We start from the raw sequence: 19,210 nt of genomic DNA on the forward strand, positions 1-19,210 counted from the left end.
CATAAATGTAAACTGGTGAGTTACAGACTCCATCACGAGCCCTAGTAGAAGGAGAGCTTCCACAGCATCTACCTGCGCCTGCGCCCCTCACCAGTGAGGGATAAGGTATGGCACAGGCAATATTTCTTCATGGGATGCTGTTTTCCTTTCTGAATAACAATACAATGTGCAATGCTGCAATAAGGTGCAGTGTAGCTATTTAAAAACCAAACCAAGGAAGTGAGTGGCCTTAAAATGATGAGATTATTATTAATTCAAGGGCATCACAGTAACAGTTGATTACGGGAAACCGAAGTTACACAAAGGCTCCAGGTTACTATTATCATCCATGGCTCAGCCAAAAATGCAGAAAAAATTGAAGTTATAAAAACGTTTGTCCTTTTATTTTCAAGAGCAATATTTCCTTTGGAAATAAAATCTTTTGCCTGTCGTTTCTGCTCTCCTCAGACCACCTCCTCTTCCTTCTTCCAGCATTCAGAGTTAAAAAACCCAACAAACCCAAACCAACTAGGCAAAAAAATAATCACAACCTAAAACTTTCAGATTGAATTATTTTTTTTAAATAAATTATTCTTGAACAGTGAGTGTTTGCATGCAGAAATACCATATATGGCTATTTCAGAACAGCAGAATATTAGGATACATCTCAGTACCTCCTGCACGTACTGTTCTACCTCTACCAGCACTTGCTTAGGCAACAAAAAATTAGTTACAAGTATAGAATAAATACACATAAACTTCTAATTATTCTACTTCTTATGCAAGAAGTGACAAGATATTGCAGACCAGTAAGTAAAAAAAAAAAAAAAAAAGAAAAAAGAAAAAAGAATGGTAATACAACAATAAAATTCCACTGATATAACTATTTTACCATATTGCTCTATTTAGGTCATCCCTTAGATTTCCTTTTTTTCAAACCACACTTCGCAGCATACTTAAAACAAGATAAAAGAAGCTTTCCATTGCATGAAAAAAAAAGTGTATTTTGCTTCTAAACAATATCTTGTTCCTCAGCATAAAAATTTATATTCACTTGTGCAACTGAATTTATACCTACATTTCATCAGAACAATCCAACTTATATATTGAAGAAAGGTCCAAAATGTCCATTTTTGTATGCTCAGAAACTACCAAAGACTACGGCTACTATATTCCAAACCACTGGAATATGCTTGCTGATTTCAGTAGGAGCCAAATAAGTTTTTAAGATATTCTAAGTGTATTAAAAGCGGTGTGTGCTGTCATGATTTAACCCCAGCCAGCAACTAGGACCACACAGCTGCTCGCACCGTTCTTCCTCTTCACCCCCAGATGGGTAGGGAGAAGAGAAAGAAAAGGAGGGGAAAAGAAAGGGGAAAAAAAACCCTTGAGGATTGAGATAAAAACAGTTTAACAGAACAGTATCAGAAAAGGAAAACAGCAATAATAACAATAATGACACAAGTCACTCTCACCACCCAATAAATTGGTGAACTGGCACTATCCTGAGCAGTGATTGCAAATTCCCACCCTCCAGCCAGCCCCCATTTATATACTATGCATGGGGTCTGTGGTATGGAACATTTCATTGGCCATTCCATTGTTCTGTCTATGCTCCTTCTCAGCTTCTATGGGAAGCTGAAAAAAGTCTTTGAATGGTATAAACATCACCTAGCAACAACTAAAACAATATGCATTATTGATATTCCTTTCACACCAAATCTGAAACACAACAGCCACTAGAAAGAAAATTATCCCAGCTGAAACCAGGACATGTGCTAACACCACTTAGCAGTTGAATATACAGTATAAAACCAATTTTTAACATATAGGATGCTCATAAAAGAGTAGCTGTATTATTAGAAATGTTTAGCAGACCAACTATGTCACCACCACTGCTCCACATTTTAAAAACATGTTTCTTTCTGCTAGTTTTCCTGCAACAACAGGGGATTCAATGCACCCTGGCATTGCCAAACTCCAAGAGTACAGGACATAGCTTTCCTTTCCTCACTTGCTTGGAAGCACACCGTGAGAGGAGCTGGATGCTCAGCTGCCCACTGCAATCCACAGTCCTGGGCCAGGAAGCACAATGCCCAAATTACACAGAGAAAGGATTAGATTTAACAACAACAAAAAAGAACAAGAAACAAAGACCAAAGTGAATCAGCATAGCACTGAATATTGATTCAATGAATAGTCATTAAAGCCTACAGGAGCTTCAGTGAGATTACAAAAAATATGCATCATCACTGTCAGTGATGGAATAGCCAGGAAACTTGGTTGGGAATCGGAACTGGTGAGTCATGAGATGCTTTCTTCCCTTCCCCCAGAGGGTAGGACCTTGTCTGGTGACCAAGCAGTAGCAGAGCTGACCCGAAGCATAGCCCCTTAGTCGTCACAAGCAGAAGAGTATCTTACGTAAGAAATCCACTAGGAACTTGGGCTCTAAGGAGCTTACCAGTGTCAGAAGTTAAGCAGTCTTCTAAGCACTGAGAAATCATGCTAACTGCTGAGAGACTGGTCTCATACGCTTACACTGATTAGGGACCAGGGGGGCGGAGAAGCACATCCTATTAAATTTTGCTATTTGTCATATTACTACATCACATTACTACAGTGAGGATTTAAAAACAAACACGTGATGTCAAGTCAGATACGAATTAAGTACAATCAGTATTCGTGATGATTTATTTTTACATACAGGACAGCCAGTTAAAGTAGTAGGAATCTGTGGATTAACTGCATTGTAAATTCAGAGAACTTTTTATTTTTTCTATCTTATATTGTAGTGCCACTGCTGGGTAACAAAGCTAAATAAATAGCCAGATGAATGTGGGATTCGTGTAAAGGAGGAACTCACAAAAAGAAACCAAAAATTTTGTTTCCTGTGGGGATATCAATGACAGCCTATCCCTAGTGCACACCAGTCAAACGTCTGAAATGTTACTCCAATTTCCTAATCCTCAGACTGCAATATCTCATGGAATACTTCACAAACTGTAGCTTCACTGTATGTAACAATTCAAGATGATACTATAGTAGTAGTATGGTCAATCTTCAAAACAAAAAGAAAAAGGCTGAATTATGAAATGGGACTGATATATTACAGAACCAAATTTATCATGGAACAAGTACTCAATAATACATTATCTGTTAGTTGTTCAATTATAAAATAATTACTGTATAATGACAAGTTACATACAGTACTATATTATTACAAGATAAGGGCATGATTAATTCAGTATGCTAAATCTATGCAATAATTACTTCTGAATTGGCTAAAATAATTACACTACAAACTACAGAAACATATACCTAGTCAGCCCCCATGAGATAATTGCATGGTTGTTACTCAGTTTTTCATGTGAAGTTCCCAACCAAAACATCATGTAAGTGAAAGGAGATGTTTTTGTTTTTTTTTTCTCTCCTTAAGATTTGAAGCCAGATGGCTTACTGGGGCACTTTTCCTTCTCCAAGGAAGTAGCAAAGTGGAGCACTACTACTGTCTTATACATTTCCATTTGGTCAGTCATCTATTGCATTGCCAGTTCTAATTGACAAAGGAAATAGACCAAAACATGCTCAAACGAACATTTAATTAGCTCCCATACCAATTATAAACAACACTTCACTCACCTTCGATCAACTGACAGAAGTAGTAATGATAAATTATAGAGTAAGTGTAAATAAAGTGTTTTTAATTAGTGTAATTAATCACTTCACACATTCTTCAACCTGTTTTGCTCATTTGGGTAACAGTTGAAAGAAAGCAATAGCAAAACTCCTTTAATATTTAAAGGTAAATATTCATTTACAGAGTTAATAGGTTGAGGTGCCTCATATCCCAGAGAGAGGAACCATCTCCAAACTGTTAGTATATGCCTAATTAAGGATTTCAAATACCAAAAAGTCATCGCTTACTGTTTCTTCTGCCTCTCAGGTCATTTAGTTTGAGCATGAAACATTGATTTCTATCCTACAACCTCCTTTTCTCATTTCCTCATTTAAGTGTGTATACTCATGGTAAGTAATTGCTAACAGTTTCTAGTTGTATTTGTTGCCCAGTTTTGCAAAGGAATGGGTGACTAAAAAAGATGCAATAAAATAAAGATCGGGTCAGGTATCTGTAGAGTGAGCACTCAATTTCCAAGTGCTCAACTGTATTTGGGATGCTGGAGGAATCCTACAACTAGACTGAAAGAGCAATAAAACCAGGGATAGCTCTTCATAGTAACCTGCCAAGGTCTTTCCACAGCATTTGAGAGTAGGGAAGAGGGGATGATAGTTAAAGACAAGGTGGATGGACCTGTTCTGAGGGTTACTAAATACTTTGGCATCTCACTGGCGTATCCTGTTTTTCAAGTCCTGCTCCCAGAATTAAGCTGAATCTGGCTGGGGCCAGGAGAAAATATTCCCTCCAAATTCTAACAGTAAAGAACATCTGTTTGTCTGTTTGTTTTAAACCCCTCTGTTCCAGTATGGCCTATTTTTGAGGTCATCTGAAACATTCTTTGAAGAAACTGAGATGATTTAGGATGGGTTTGGAAAGCAATGGAATTGAGTGAAGGGAAGGGAAGCCCTGAAGATGTCTCAGGGGGTGGCAAGGAGCAACCGCTTTGCCACTGAAGTACAGATGTCTCTCCCCTCTTCCCCATTTTCCAGTCTCTGGGAAAGCTGCAAGAAGTGCAGGCTGAAGCAGTAGCAGAGGTAGGGAGAAATTGTGGGGGAAAACCCCAGGAACCAGATGAGAGACCTTTGTGGCTATCATAAAAAGAAGATGTTTTCTTAATTACAGGCAGAAAAAGGAGAGATTAAACCAAGGCAAAAATTTAAGATCTGAAGAAGAAAACAAATCCTGTCAGTTACAACTGGTCAGATTCTGTAGGAAAAGAAGGACTTTCAAACCGAATGTTAATGAGATCTCAAACAGAAGATAACAAATAGCTGTAACAATAGTAATAAGCGTTGCCCCCATTCTCCCTCCAAATCCAGGACTAGTACTAGAATAGTACTAGGAAAATATTTCAAGATCTACCTTCTAGGAGATTTTAAATATTAAAGATATCAGTGCCTTTATATTACAAGAAAAAATGCCAAGGCTGCAATATAACAAAGGTATTACATTGCCTAGTAATGCAGAAAGTTGGAAAAAAAGGAAGGAGGGAGCAAACACACGCTTAAAATGAAGAAACAAATGATAATACTTCTTTATGCTAAATCCCAAACAGCTCCCTTGTTATGAAACAAACACGTCTCTTTAGATCAGAGGCAGCAATTCTTAAATGAGTACACTGAAAACAAACTTGTTTTACAAAAAAAGGAAAGTAATTTATATGCAATACCATGCTCTACCAGCATTAAGAGGGCTATGTTCTACCTACAAATACAGAAAAGGGCTTTAGTGTTGCTACAGAACCTATTCTTAGGTACTGGAAAATAGGATTTGATGAATGCATTCAGAAATGTGGAATAAGTTCATTTTCATCCAAGAATTCTATAAATGATATATATCTGGAGAAATGATGCAAAAAATAGGCTGATACCATTATGTAAGGGAACAATGCAAGGATATCCCTTCTAACTCTCTTTCTGACCTAATTACTATTGGAACGAAAGATGAAGAACTCTTTATTTCAAGAGGAAGTGAACTGCGAATAGAGAATAGTTTCATTACATGCTGATTATCTTATGCTTTTACACAAGATAAAAATTCTGCCATTATTGTAAGAGGAAAATAGAGGTGTTGGCTAGGATTTGAAATAATAAACCACTACTCCATGGGATAGCAAAGCACCACAAATGTCCACAAGAAGTACGAGAAAAATATGACATGAAGTGCATAGAAAAACATAAGGCCTGCATCCCACGCCAAGAACAAATGGTTCTTTTTTCATTACATAAAGATATTTTTTTTATGGTCACACTGAAATCCATAGTCAGGGCAGGGGGATAGCACCAATGTCTAATTCAGAGAGCATGCCTGACACTAACAGGTTTCCAATTACTGCATAATGCTAATGAAATGCCTTCAAATAAGAGGAATTCTTGTGTGATTAATCTAGGACTACAGAGTGTCAAATGTAATCTCCTCTTAGTGACTGGTAGAAACATATTTCAAAACTTTGGCACTTGCAAAATATTGCCTGGTGGTAAAACTCTCTAACTGTGCACCTGTGAGAGCCAGGAAGAAAATCAGAGAGAAATAAGTAGTTCTTCAATAACTGAGCTCAGTAAGGAAGTACTTAATGGGGAGGAATTTCTTTAGGGATAGGTAACTTTTATGGCAAAAATTTGTAGGCAATATATTATAAAGATGATAGAATTTCCAGTGAGTTTACATAAAAGTCTTCTGGAAGTCAGGAAACGTGTTGCAAATACGAAATACTATCAGACTCATGGAACAAGGTAACATAGCAAAGCCTAAGCAATCCTGCCATAATAGGGTAACTTCAGTCTTATTTGCTCAGATAGTGTGGGTTTTGCTTTCTATACCATACCACACATAGCATTACTCCAGATGTTTGTATGAAATGTAATACAGCCAGATCTTCTTTCATAAGCAATACTTGGTAATGTTTGACAGTAGAAAAAACATCAGGAGTTCCATTACTAATGAGAGAGTTACTGAAGATGCTAGAGAACAAGACCTAAAGACAGGCACTGAGCAAGAATAGGTTTATACATATTTAAGCTCAGAATACAGAAGTTGCCTTTGGTTGTTGGTTGTTGGGTTTTTTTAATAGAAAAAGCTACCCTAAATTTAGATTAAAAACAAGGATAACCTACAACTGCAAATATCTAAATGACCCCAAGATCAAACAACTTCTTTTGCAGAAGATTAATCATATTTTATGAAATTGCTTGCTAAACTCTGCAGCTAACGAAATCAGATAGTCTCTGAAAGAGATAATTTATCATTGGCCATTAGGATGATGTGCTTTATAGGAGCAATAGATAGAAAGAACACAGGAACAAGTTGGGCAGCAAGAATAATAACTAAATTACATTTCTGCACTACAGGGGACACAAAGAGGAGAAATAATGTCCTCTAGCCTTTCATCTAGGGATATCTAAGGATGATCTGGAACTCTTTCAGCAGTAAAATTTCTGCTGGCACTTGTTACACCTCCATGAGAAACCTCTGCCAACAAAACCTCAGTGGCCTAAGGTAGCCAAGATGTGAATTACACAAAGAATATAAATCACGTCTTTCCACAAATGGCTTGATTTGCTGATGGTGATGGTGGTACCTCTGTGAAACTCTGCAGGTGGTACGAAATACTAGGAGTGGCAGAAGTTGCACAATATTTCACTCTAACAAAAGTTTGCTATCTATTAAAAGATCGTAAAGATCAGAAAGATCTCCTGTGGAAACACAGGAGAACAGTACCTGAACTGGGCTCCTGGATGGGACTAGATACATTTCTGAATGAGACCACAAGAAGAAACTTGGATGCAGGAGGAGGCACTGCATGCAGCAACACAGACAGCAAGCTCCGACTCAGAAGGAACTGTCATGTCTCCATTTGGGAAAGACTGAATTCTGGCATAAATAGTTGGTATTTTTCAATTTGTGTTTTCATTATCAGTCTCCCATTTTGCAAAGAATAACTACATCTAAAATGGAGTGTGTGCTTTGTTTACAGATATAAAAAAAGCCAAGTAAATTAAGAACATATTTTGCATGATTAAATCCTAATTTTTTGGAAGTATTTTATACCTTTAAACACCAACTGTGAATGTCAAGTGTTCCTAGTCACCCTCTGTGCCTAGCACAGTCTAAAGCTGCTATTGATAGTATTAAACTAATGTGTTCCCTTTTTATTTCTAGGAAATAAAATCAGATGGCTATAGACATCACACAGATATGACTCACATGGAAGCTGAATGCATTATCAGAAATCAAAAAATTAGACAAATCTTTTCTGATAGACCTAAATTAGACTGTTGAAAAAGAATAGTAATTTTTAAAACAGCCTACCAGCTTCTGACCATAAAGCATATAAAACTAATCACAGATAAAGGGATCCAATTCAAAAGGCATCAGTAGATCTATTATCCTATTATTTTGTTCGATGAACTTAACTAGTAGCACAAAACAGGTTTCCTCTTCTTGTGCAAAGAATTCCCTTTTTTCTTGACCTTTGACAGGCTTAAATCTTGAATCTTTTCTGTCCACATATGAAAATGGCTATTTGGTCTCTGAGGTGAGTCAGTTCAGCATGTGTTTAGCACTGCCTCAGAAGTCAATTAAGAAGTAAGTCAAAAAGGTCAAAATTTTATGACGATCTTTTTCATCTGCCAAAAACTCCTCTGCCATAAAACAGAAAGTATGCCCTTTTGTTTCTGCCTTCTTTTTCTGTGTCCACAATTGTGCACTACTTTCTTCTCTCATGTTGTACTCAGAAAATGCATTTCTCCATTTATAAAGCCAGAATGGAAAAAACAGAGGCAACTCCATACTTTGCATTATCATAGAAGTCACACAAATCTTACTTTATTGAGAGCTATGTAAACTGCATGTAGCATGAAAAAACCCAAACCCATACCTCCCAAAATTTTTGTTCCATATCCGTCATTTTACACAGGCTAACAAGCCAACTACCTCTTTTTTCAAGGCTGCATCTACACAACTGCTTATGCTCACAAGTTGGCACCAGCAGATCCCAGAACGATGCGGCTCCTGGCACTTCTGACAGCACCAAGCGACGGGCACTGGCATGTCACTAAGGCACGAGTAGGGCGAGTGGTTTATCAGTCTGTCGTGAGGATGTGGTGCATTTGTTTCCTGGCCCATACTACAGACACAATACTTACTGATGTTCTTTTGCATTGTAGGTCAAGATGCCAAGAGTATTTCTTTGTTCTGTTCCTACAGATGCTACCATAAGTCACTGTCATTTTCTAATGAGTTTCAGTAACTGCTTCCTGCGGTGGATGAGGGAACACCTGGTTGCCTGTGCAGGATGTGTGTTTGCCACAGGCTAAGCATTACAAACTGATCACCACCTCTTATCCATCTTAGATGTTGCTACTAATTGTTCCTGTTTTCCTGGTCTTGATTCTCTCACCTTCCCAGTTTATATGTTTTATATATGTTTTACCTACTGCTACTGCTCCTCTGCGAATTTGATGTTCACATTTTGTGCTGCAGTAATAAAGCTAGATTCTGAGGGGTTGTTTTCTTTAGGCAAGGATTTTAAGTTAGTTGTGCAGCACAAAATGATACCAGGTACCAAAGTCGGACTCATCTCAGGACAAGCAAGTTCAGAGACATGAAGTATTGTCCGGATATCACTACAGAATTTATATATAAAAGCACATTTCATCATGCAGACATAACTGGAGGTAAGGGAATCCCAAGAAACGTGCTGCAGGTGACAGCACACTGAAACAATAATCCAGTTTATAGGCTGTTGTACAGAAATGGTGGGAAATTAGAAATTACTTGGTTGCAATGTTGTCATAGTGTTACCCCTGGACTCCCAACATGCCACACTAAGGAGAAATGTCAGTTTGCTTGAAATTACGTAAGGATGTTTGAAGTGATGATAGGAAGGTTACTTTTACACAGAAAACGTGGTTGGATTCTTTCCTTTTTTTTTTTTGCCTCTGAGGATGAATCATCATCTGTTTGGGGGACAAGACACAGGCTTTATTTCATGATGTGTGAGAACAGTAAAAATAAAGCAACTGGAAAAGAAAAGATGGAACTGAAACAAGAAGGGAAGCAACAGACATAAGGATGTGGTATGACAATAACAGGTGGTTAGAGAAAGAGAAGGCGAGAGAGCATGGGAGAGGGCTGGAGAGAGATAGTACGATGGTGTGTGTCTGGCTGGAGACTCCTTCTAGAGGAGAGGAAAATGCAAGAGACAGCCTGCAGCAGTTTAGGTCCAACAGGAAAGGCACATACTGGACTGTCACATTTTGAACAGTGGCTTCTAGTGCTTTCTCCCTGAGAAGCCTATAACCCACCACCCCACACCACCCACCCCATCCCCCCCCCCGACACCCTATTGATCTACAGAAGGGCCACAGAAGAATTGAAGTGACTGCAGCCCTGGCACAGAAGGGTGCCCACAGCAAGCCCTGTGCCACCCCTGAGGAACCAGGGAAAGCACAAGCTGCTCCCCTGAGCTCTGATGGTTCCTTCAGCCTTCACCAGGCCTCCTGCTTGCAAGCAACCACACGTGAACTTGACAATAGGCAGCGAACCAAAGCAGAACCAGATCAGCTGGTCCCAAGTCACAGTCCCTAACGCCCCACTGTCAGAAACCCACAGTGGACTATGGCTGGTGAAGCAGATACCAAGGCCTGCCAGAAATCCCGGTGGTGAGGGCCCATACTGTGGCTCCGCTCTTAAGTCTGACTCTTTGCAGTGGCCTCTCCCTGCCTGCATAAGGGAAGAGACCGAAAGGAAAACCTCACTCGTGCTCTTAAAGTGAGAAGACCGGCAGGGATTTGATAGGATGCGGCATGTCAACAACAAAGATGTGCCTGTTTTACCGGGCCCTTAGCATCCTGACACCTGTGATAAGAGCAGAGGTGATGGAGTACTGAATGACAGTGTTTGAGCTGCATGTTCTCATCAGATGCTATTCTCAATGCCTGGCTGTAAACACCGGCGCTGAGATGTAAGAGCTGGCTTTTGGGTCATCACTAGAGCCTGCTTCATATTATCAAATCTTAATGTCTTAGTGGGATTTCAGTGATGAATCTACAGAAACTTCACACGGTCAGCTCTTCTGTAAAGACAGTAACCTCCTGCCAAGGACTGCCCCTGGAAGGAGGTCTCGGTGTTGTAGGGACTGGTTTTGCTACCAGCCAGCGGCTATTACAATGTTAAATGATATGAGGATTATTTCATGCTCACACTTAGGGTGACTAGGGCCAGAAAGGGAACTGGATAAAGAAAACAACCTCTTATCCCCATTTCTCAGAAATCTAAGTATTTAACAGCTACTTCAAAAGACTGAACTTGACCCACAGTTGAGACAGTTGCTGTACAACCTTCTCTGTGAGAACATACAACAAATAACTGAGACCACCTTTTAACAAAAGGTGTTCCTGTTTGTCCATCTTTCAGAAGATTTACTCCATTACAAATTGTACAAAGATGACTTTGAAACCCCAAAGTTTTGAAGACAAGATATTAAGAAGGCTTGTATCAGCAGAGTTGGATGGAATCAGGAGAGGCAGCCAAAATGCAGAACCATAAATATTTACCCTGAATATATTACAATACTGACAGAAGTTTCATCAATAAATCAAAATTTCCTCAGACCTCATACTCTGATTTATCTGGAGCTAAGACTGTTAAGTTAGACAACTGTCAGGTTTGCATTAATGCAGCAAAAGGAAAGGTGGCATGACCCATGTTACATGCTTCTGCCCTCCTACCCCAAAATTCCAATCCTAAAATTAAAGAGGGGCACGCACACTTCCAAGGTGATTTTCATTTCTGAAATGTACTCAAAGAACACATTATTTTATTATTGTGTATGTTTACCAGGAGATCTCACCAGAACACCTCCTTGGTGTGCAGAAATAATGACTCAGCTGGATCGCCTTGGCTCTCAGAGCAGATAATGAAATGGAAATAACTTTATCAACAAATTGTGAAGTCCATTGATGCCAAATTTCATCTCATTGAGCATGTCAGGCATCTGACAGGTGGCAATTTCACAAAGCAAAAGCTATGGGATGGAAAACACATAAACACACATCCTTTTACACATTCATTGTATAAATAGTACCTTTTTGTTTCAATCCATTTTCAATATCTATGAATAAAGCAGCTGATAAAGGATGAAAATCATAAAGGTTGAACAAGGAGTGCTCTTTCAAACTGGGACTTCTGCTAAGTAAGGAGGATCTCTGTTATTGTAGAAAATTGCTGAAACAAAACTGAACTAAGAAAATAAAGTAAGAGCTTAGCCCATCTTTCTGGCCTCAGAATTAGGCAGGCTAGTTAAGTGAAAACTGTAGCTGTCTAATACAAAAGCTATATATAATTTCATGTGACAAAAATAGTATGTTCATGTAATATAAGACATTCCTCAGAGGAAAAACCTGACATCTAAATAGTACTACTACCCATTTGTGCTGCATTTTGGGCAAATAGTTTCAAGTGACTAAAAGAGTTAATATATTGTGGAATTGAGTCCTCAGTGGTGAGCCGTGCTTTTTCTTCCCCAGGAGGACTGAGACATCCTTAGCTGCCTGCATTTCTGTCAACATGTAGCCTCAGTGAAGTGCACTCTAAAATGGCATTAGCCAAGAAGACAGCATTATTTAATCTACACTGTATTTATTCCCTTAGCAGTGTGCTGAATTCTGTAATTAATCCTGAGCACCAGGACAATAGGGTCACAAATATAAATAAAAATATTTTCAGAAAACAGGGGAAAAACATTGTCTGGAGTACTGGCAATGTCAGGCGGGAAAAATGGCAATCCCAATATGAACCACTTAATTTTAAATTGAAATTTAAAATGTAGCATTTTAGAAATATCAGACAATATCAAGACTGATCCAAAAGATTTTCTGACTCCTGTCAACAGAACTCTGTGGCTGCAGTTTGTAGTAATTGTTTAGAGAGCAAAGAAGAGGATTGCCACATGAAGGGATTAAGCAAGTGAAAAATAGTGAAACGATTCCATTTCAGTTAGAAACTTAAACACCAAAAGCTCCATAAATCTGCCCCATAATCCTTTTAAGACCAGTCTTATGCTCATTTTGTGGAGACTGAAGCAAGGGAAATAGTATGAAAGATTTAAGTATAGATACCTTAAATTAAAATTAGAGACTTCTAGATTATGAGACATTTGAGCCTGTGGTTTAAATTGGGAAGAAAGTGCCAATGGATTTGCTCAGTTAATCTCAGCAGTCCATCTAACCCTCATTTGCTAATGCCACGACAGGGGGAGTAACCGTTGCCTGTCTTCACTTCTGTAGCCTGTAAGGATTCAATGTTGTCTGTAAGGACTCAATGAACAATGAACTAATTATTTCAGAAATGGTTTTGATGCTAGCATCATGGCAGTCATTTGATGTGGCACACTAATGACCCACAGGGGCAGGGGTAAACGGGAACTAATAAGAGGGAAAGAAATAAAGGATTGAATTTTTCCTCTCCTTCCCTTTATTTCACTCTTTACTCACACTACCAATCTGTAAAATGCAAATTTACAAACACTGCAGAAAAACGTAGTTTGATCCTTAATGATTACTCAGAAGCCTACAGTTTGTCACAGAGGATGGACATCTGAGGGTCTCAAGCAAAGACTTAGGACAGGCTGAGCTCCCCTCTCACTCTATAAGAAGCATGTCAGGTCATGTTTGGTGACAGATCTATAGCTACATAAAAACAAAGAGAAATCACTGCAGTACAGGGAAATGGACCACGGAGATAAAGGTTCAGGCCTTAACTCAGCCGCACCTTCTTGCATAATTCTGGAAGTTTCCTTACTTTTTGTTTGTTCACTTATAACTGGAAACACATACTTTTGCGAAGCCAATTTATACTCAGTTGGGAGAGAAGAAAGAGATGAGCAACAGTGAAGTTCCCCTCAAATGCATGTAACCTTGTCCCAGGGTCACTGCAATCACAGAAAACTTGTATGAGAGCACGCAGCAGTCATGAATCTGCCCGTCTTTGTCTGATAATAATTACTTTAAAAACAGTGATCGCTCCACTTGCATTTCCCCAAATTAATAAAAGCTTTATTTTTTTTTTTATTTGCTTATTCACAGTCAGTAAAGATAATTAGCGAGCATCTCTACTAGCAATACAGAACTCCTCCTGTGTAAGCCCCTTTCATGTGACTTGTCCCATTAGCCTTTGTTCATGGCTTTTATTTGCTACTAAAGGAATAGCACATGTGAAGTGATCTTTGGGATTTAGAGTATTATAACAGCCGCCTGCTATGTGACGATTTTTTAAAACTAATGCTGAGAAAATCAGAGTGCGTGAAACCACATCGTAAAGATTCTGACTGCCGACACACTAATCCTCTACAAAGGCAGAGCTACTGATAATTAACTTGTTAGACTATAGACACACACAGTTCAGAAAAAGAAGCTGTGGTCACATCCCTGGGCTGGCTTTCATATGATGATTTCAAAAATCTGCCTCGACTAGACTAAAACTGCCACGGCAGGCTGGAAATGCTCTCCTCAGACTCAGCGTTGTTACTTAAAATACAGCTATGCAGTGAAACTGCAGAAGTAAACATAACTAAAATTGTCAAGTTAAGAGCTCAAAAGTTAGGAAATGCCAGACCAAGTTGCCTTTTCTGAATCATCACTCCTTGCCTCCTTCCTTGTCTTACAGCCAGTGCACACAATGCAAAACTATTCAGTGTTTTGCAATTGCCTCATTTTTTACTGCATGACCTCAGGCCTTAATTGAAAAATGTCCAATATAAAGAAAAAAAAAAATAGCACCCTGTTGGATTATTCTATGACACTTAACATTTACTTCAAATACATCACAAATAATGACTTTTAGAACACCTGTAAAGTGAGACATTTATATAGATCTCATTTCCTATTTGGAGACTGAAGGAATTAAGACCAAAAGTTTCTGTGAAATACAAATGCTCTGTGTGAGACGCTTCAGAGTGAGTTGTAAACTTTCTTTTACATCACACTTCAGGTATTTGAGACTGTGCTTCCACAGTGTCCAGTTACAGTTGTTTGTCCTCAGCACACCTGCAAACTAACCAGGAACACCTAAAACTAAGTATCAATAGAAGATACCTTGAATGATTTCACAACTATAACACCAGAACTTCAGGACACAAAGGAGGATTAAAATTAAAGTTTATATGCAAAGCTGAACTGTCAAATATGAGATTTTTGGTTTCATTTAGCATGCGTGTTCTACTCAATACTTAGAGAAGTCAGAAGTGCTCCAGATGAAATCTCTCTTCAGTACGCTGTGTGATCTGAGCCTTAGCTTTGGGGTAAATGAGGCATGGACAGAAAATGTACAAAAAAGGGCATGATAATAATTGCTTTATAATGCAGTCATAAGAAATTCAAATTATGTTGTACAGACAGCCTTAACCTTGGTACTTTTGACTTTGCAAACACAGTAACATTTTAACTGTTTGATGTGTTTGTTGTATTATATTCTAAATTGACCCTGAAACCAAAAAAGAAAATCCAGTATATGACATCCTAATTGCCCTTATGAGTGATTAGCAGAGCTGCAACTGTTAGCTTTTGCACATATATCCATTTCTTAATTAAAATGATAAATAGCAAATAGTAATCTAGTTTCATTACGAAGTGGGCTTGGACAAGATGAGATGAGGCACTATGACAAAAGGCTTCACAAATATTTCCTGACAATGAAGAAGATCAAGCTTGCAGCTCTGTGGGGAAGCCCGCTCCCTTGCGAGCAGATGCACGTGCTTATCCTCTTGAAACCTGTGTTTCTTAGGGATGGCTATTGTCCTGTCCATAAAGCTATCACTATTTTCTTCCTCAAATATCATTCTCATCAACCTGTTGTTCCCTCTCTTTGCACCTAACTCCTGATCCCATGAACAAACTACCCAACCAACAAAATTCAGCTTTCAACTTTCTGACTGGACCTCCTGCTTCAACAAATCTCAGTTCCTCCCCTCCTGGTCCCCCACACAATCTACCTCTATTGCTTCTCTTCTCCATCACTGTTTTTCATTTGACCACGTTCCTTATTCTCCTTCCCATCTACCTACATTCCTATTTGTGCCTTATCTCTTTGTGATACTCCCCAGAAGTTTGCTTTAGTAATAGTTTTCTTCATATACCCAGACTTCTCTCCATCTACTGTCTTCCATCTTTCCCTAACATTTTTTTTGTTTCCATCTCCTCAGCCAGTTTCTGCCAGTTTCCCATCCAAGCTAGCCCCTCCCAGCCCCCAATCTCCACTATTTCCATCTATATAGTGTCATTTTCCTACTGAATTACATTTTGAAGGCAATCTTTATCATGCTAGTCATTTAATATGTTTCTCCTCACCCCCAAACAAATTAAAAAACAGGGCAAATTATAAGGGCTTACATTGTTCATCATGTTTTTCCAATTTTTTCAGACCAAGCAACATCTTAAGATATGTTAATCACACAGATTGTATGACATTGTTGACCCAGAAATCTCGTGCAGGTGAAAAGTGAAAAATGTTCTGACAAATTAAAATTCTGCATTCAATTTGTAATGCTTTCTGTTCGTCACCTGATGACCACATTTCAGGTGATGACTCGTCATTGCTAGAGATTGCTTTGCAGAAGGTGGCTGTCATATTCCATTAGCCTTTCCAGATGAAGGGGACATCATCCCCTTTGGTTTCGAGAAAGCTGAATTTGGGCAGCTACTTCGAAAGACACGGCTCAGTCAGAGGATACTCAGCAGCGGGGGATTGAGATAGACAAAAATGGCTCAACTGAGCAGAGGGAAGGAGGTGTAGAGGAATACGAGAGAAAATTGAAAAGCCAAGATAGTATCAGGAGCCACAGTAGGAGTGAAGTGAAAGTGGGTATATATTGTGGCAGATGGGAACCGAGTATCAGACAGGAGACTGACGAAAACTAAAGGAAAATAGGGAATTAACCTGCTTTTTCAATATCTAGTGCTACATCTGACAACAGACCTGTTAACCTGTTGGAAAACTTTATTTCAGTGTATGTGACTCATGAGCGCAAGTTTTTGTAGACATCTGTTCTATAAATACATTGAGTGGCATGTCTCTTGTTCGCTTTTGCTGTTGTTTAGCCTTGATTCACCTCCCCAACAGCTGGTCCTAGCACAAGATTTATCCACTCATGGCACAATTCTGCAAACAGAATGGCTGCTAAATGACCAGTGAGCCAATCTTTGAGAAAAGACTTCAACTTTCTTGTTACAGATGCCATTCTCTGCATCATCTTTAAACAGTTCCCCTATTTCTTTCTGTGTATCATTTGAAAATTTTAGTCTTAAGGAGTATCAGCTACCTGCCCAAGTGGTTACAGAGACATCAGAATTACTCACAGCCCCACACTATGTTTCACTTTATTACTTTTGCATACTGAAAAAGTACTGTTTGAAAGTTACTTTTGTAGTGGTGATGCTGAAGTCTTGTGACATGGCCTTATAGTATAGTACAGCAATACTGCAATTACAAAATCCTGCTTCAGCAGGGGAGTTGGACTAGATGATCTTTATGGTCCCTTCCAACTCTAAAAAATTCAGTGAAATTCAGTGAAAACATTCCACATGTTTGATTTCTTTCCCCCCCCCCAAACTAACAGTGAGATTCCCTCGATTATATACACAATCAAAAACTAACTTGCAAAGGCAAGGAGGCAATTTGCCTGCTCGCAACTACATTGTCTTCTGCCAATATCAGAAAATAATCAGGAAAAATGCTGTAAGATATGCATGCATTCAGTTTTAAAGCATGAAATGTTACAAATATGTCTGGGTTCTAGAAAACACATTTATAGCAACTTACTTTCACTGGTCGAATAGTCCTGTGGATCAAGTATCCCTGATTCCTGCAGTGATCTAATACAGGAGTCCACCAGCTCCAGACCAGTGGTGAGTTCATCTTCTATATCCTTCTGACCATCTGTAATAAAATTAACAACATAAAAATGTGAAAGAAAGGCAAAAGGTAAAACCAGGTACATGTGACTAAGCTTTCACAGCTGATGAAGGAAGGGCGAACACACCAAGATCACATATTCAGAGGAGGCTGACAATATTGAAAATTATGCCATCCTCTGAAAGTGTGGCCTTGGATTAATAAGAGCAAAATGAGAAAGTTCAGGTCTAATCTTAAAAAAAGTTAGAGATACGTTTAGCAATGCCTCCTCTCAAAACTCTACATTAGTCTCGGTGTTCTTTTTGTCTACCCTAACAACTAATGCCAAATTTTGCCAGTTTCTAATTAGCTTTTTCACACACTAGCAATGAAAAAAGGTATTGCATAAATAAATAAATATTGTCCATCTATCTCCATCTTTAGGAAATATCATCATTCTGGGAGAGAATATATGTAATACATATATGTCACGAAGTCACGGAATTGTCGGAGTTGGAAGGGACCTCTAGAGATCATCTAATCCAACTCCCCTGCTAAAGCAAGATTGCCTAGGGCAAGATTCCTACTTAGGAATATGTAGATAAATACATTACCTTGGGTTTGCCAGTGAAACTGCTCTTCTGTTGAACTGGAAAAAAAAAAAAAGAAAAAAAAAGTGTTAATTTTAAATGAACTGATTCAGTAGTGCGCCATCAATGTCCAGATCTAAATTTATTCTGAAGGAACTGACTTAAGAACAAGGGAATAGACTTAAGAATAAATAATATAATTAAAATATAGCAAGTATTATTTTGCATATTTTTTAAATGAATTATTTGAACAGCATTCATTCAGCAGGGAGGAAGCTTCTTAACTTCTTAATCAAGTAATTTAAAACATACATATAGAAACAGCCCTCTTAGTCTTGATATATGAATTACACTATTTGAAAGCAAAAATGTTAAAAGTTTGCAATTTTTCTGAATCCTCTTATTTGTCTGATTGTCCATTTTTTTATAGAGAAAATTATAAATGGCTTTCTCAAGTGAATGGTTACATGTGATTTCTAAAATAAATGATGAGTATGATTCCTAGTTCTACTGATCATTATGTGCATTTTTACATTATTCAAATGTGCAGCTAAGTTAATTCAATTGGCCTACACAAGAGAGTAAATTTAGATGTGTCTGTGCTTCCATGTACAAGCACTTAAGCAATGGAAGGTCTTAATCTTAAGATAATAAGCAGGCACACTAGAGGATGGGTTAGCTAGTGTTTTTTCTATAAAATGAACGATATATTCAAATGAATGATAAAATGAATGATATATTCAATTAGGCAATGAGTACACTCTCCTCCAAGGCATCATCTGTTTATGCTTCAATATAGGTCTTTCTCACATGCCAAGAATACAAAAAGGATTGAAGTTTGTATTGGGTCTGGCTGAGATGGAGTTAATTTTCCCCATGGCAGCCCTCACAGTGCTGGGCTTTGTATTGGTACCTAGAAAGGTGTCGATAACACACCAGTATCTTGGCTACTGCTGAGCAGTGCTCCCACAGCATCAAGGCTGTCTCCAACATTCCCCTCCACACCAGTAGGCTGGGGGTGGGCAAGAGGTTGGGAGGGGACACAGCCAGGACAGCTGACCCACACTGACCAAAGGGA

The 19,210-nt window shown here is 38.6% G+C and overlaps 1 protein-coding gene across 2 annotated transcripts in view; it reads right to left on the reverse strand.

The window, feature by feature from the left end:
- Positions 1 to 19,210, reverse strand: part of CTNND2 (catenin delta 2) — a 543,425-nt gene that overhangs the window by 297,482 nt on the left and 226,733 nt on the right. The window contains exons 3-4 of one of the 2 annotated variants that reach the window (XM_074146739.1): positions 18,157 to 18,191; positions 17,471 to 17,587 (exon numbers count right to left, since the gene is read on the reverse strand). In XM_074146739.1, the coding sequence (XP_074002840.1) occupies positions 17,471 to 17,587; positions 18,157 to 18,191 (152 nt within the window). Of the gene's footprint in view, positions 1 to 17,470; positions 17,588 to 18,156; positions 18,192 to 19,210 lie in introns of those variants that run through there. The other variant, XM_074146740.1, reaches the window with a different exon arrangement.

This window comes from Numenius arquata, chromosome 4 (genome assembly GCF_964106895.1).
Source record: "Numenius arquata chromosome 4, bNumArq3.hap1.1, whole genome shotgun sequence".
NCBI lineage: Eukaryota > Metazoa > Chordata > Aves > Charadriiformes > Scolopacidae > Numenius > Numenius arquata.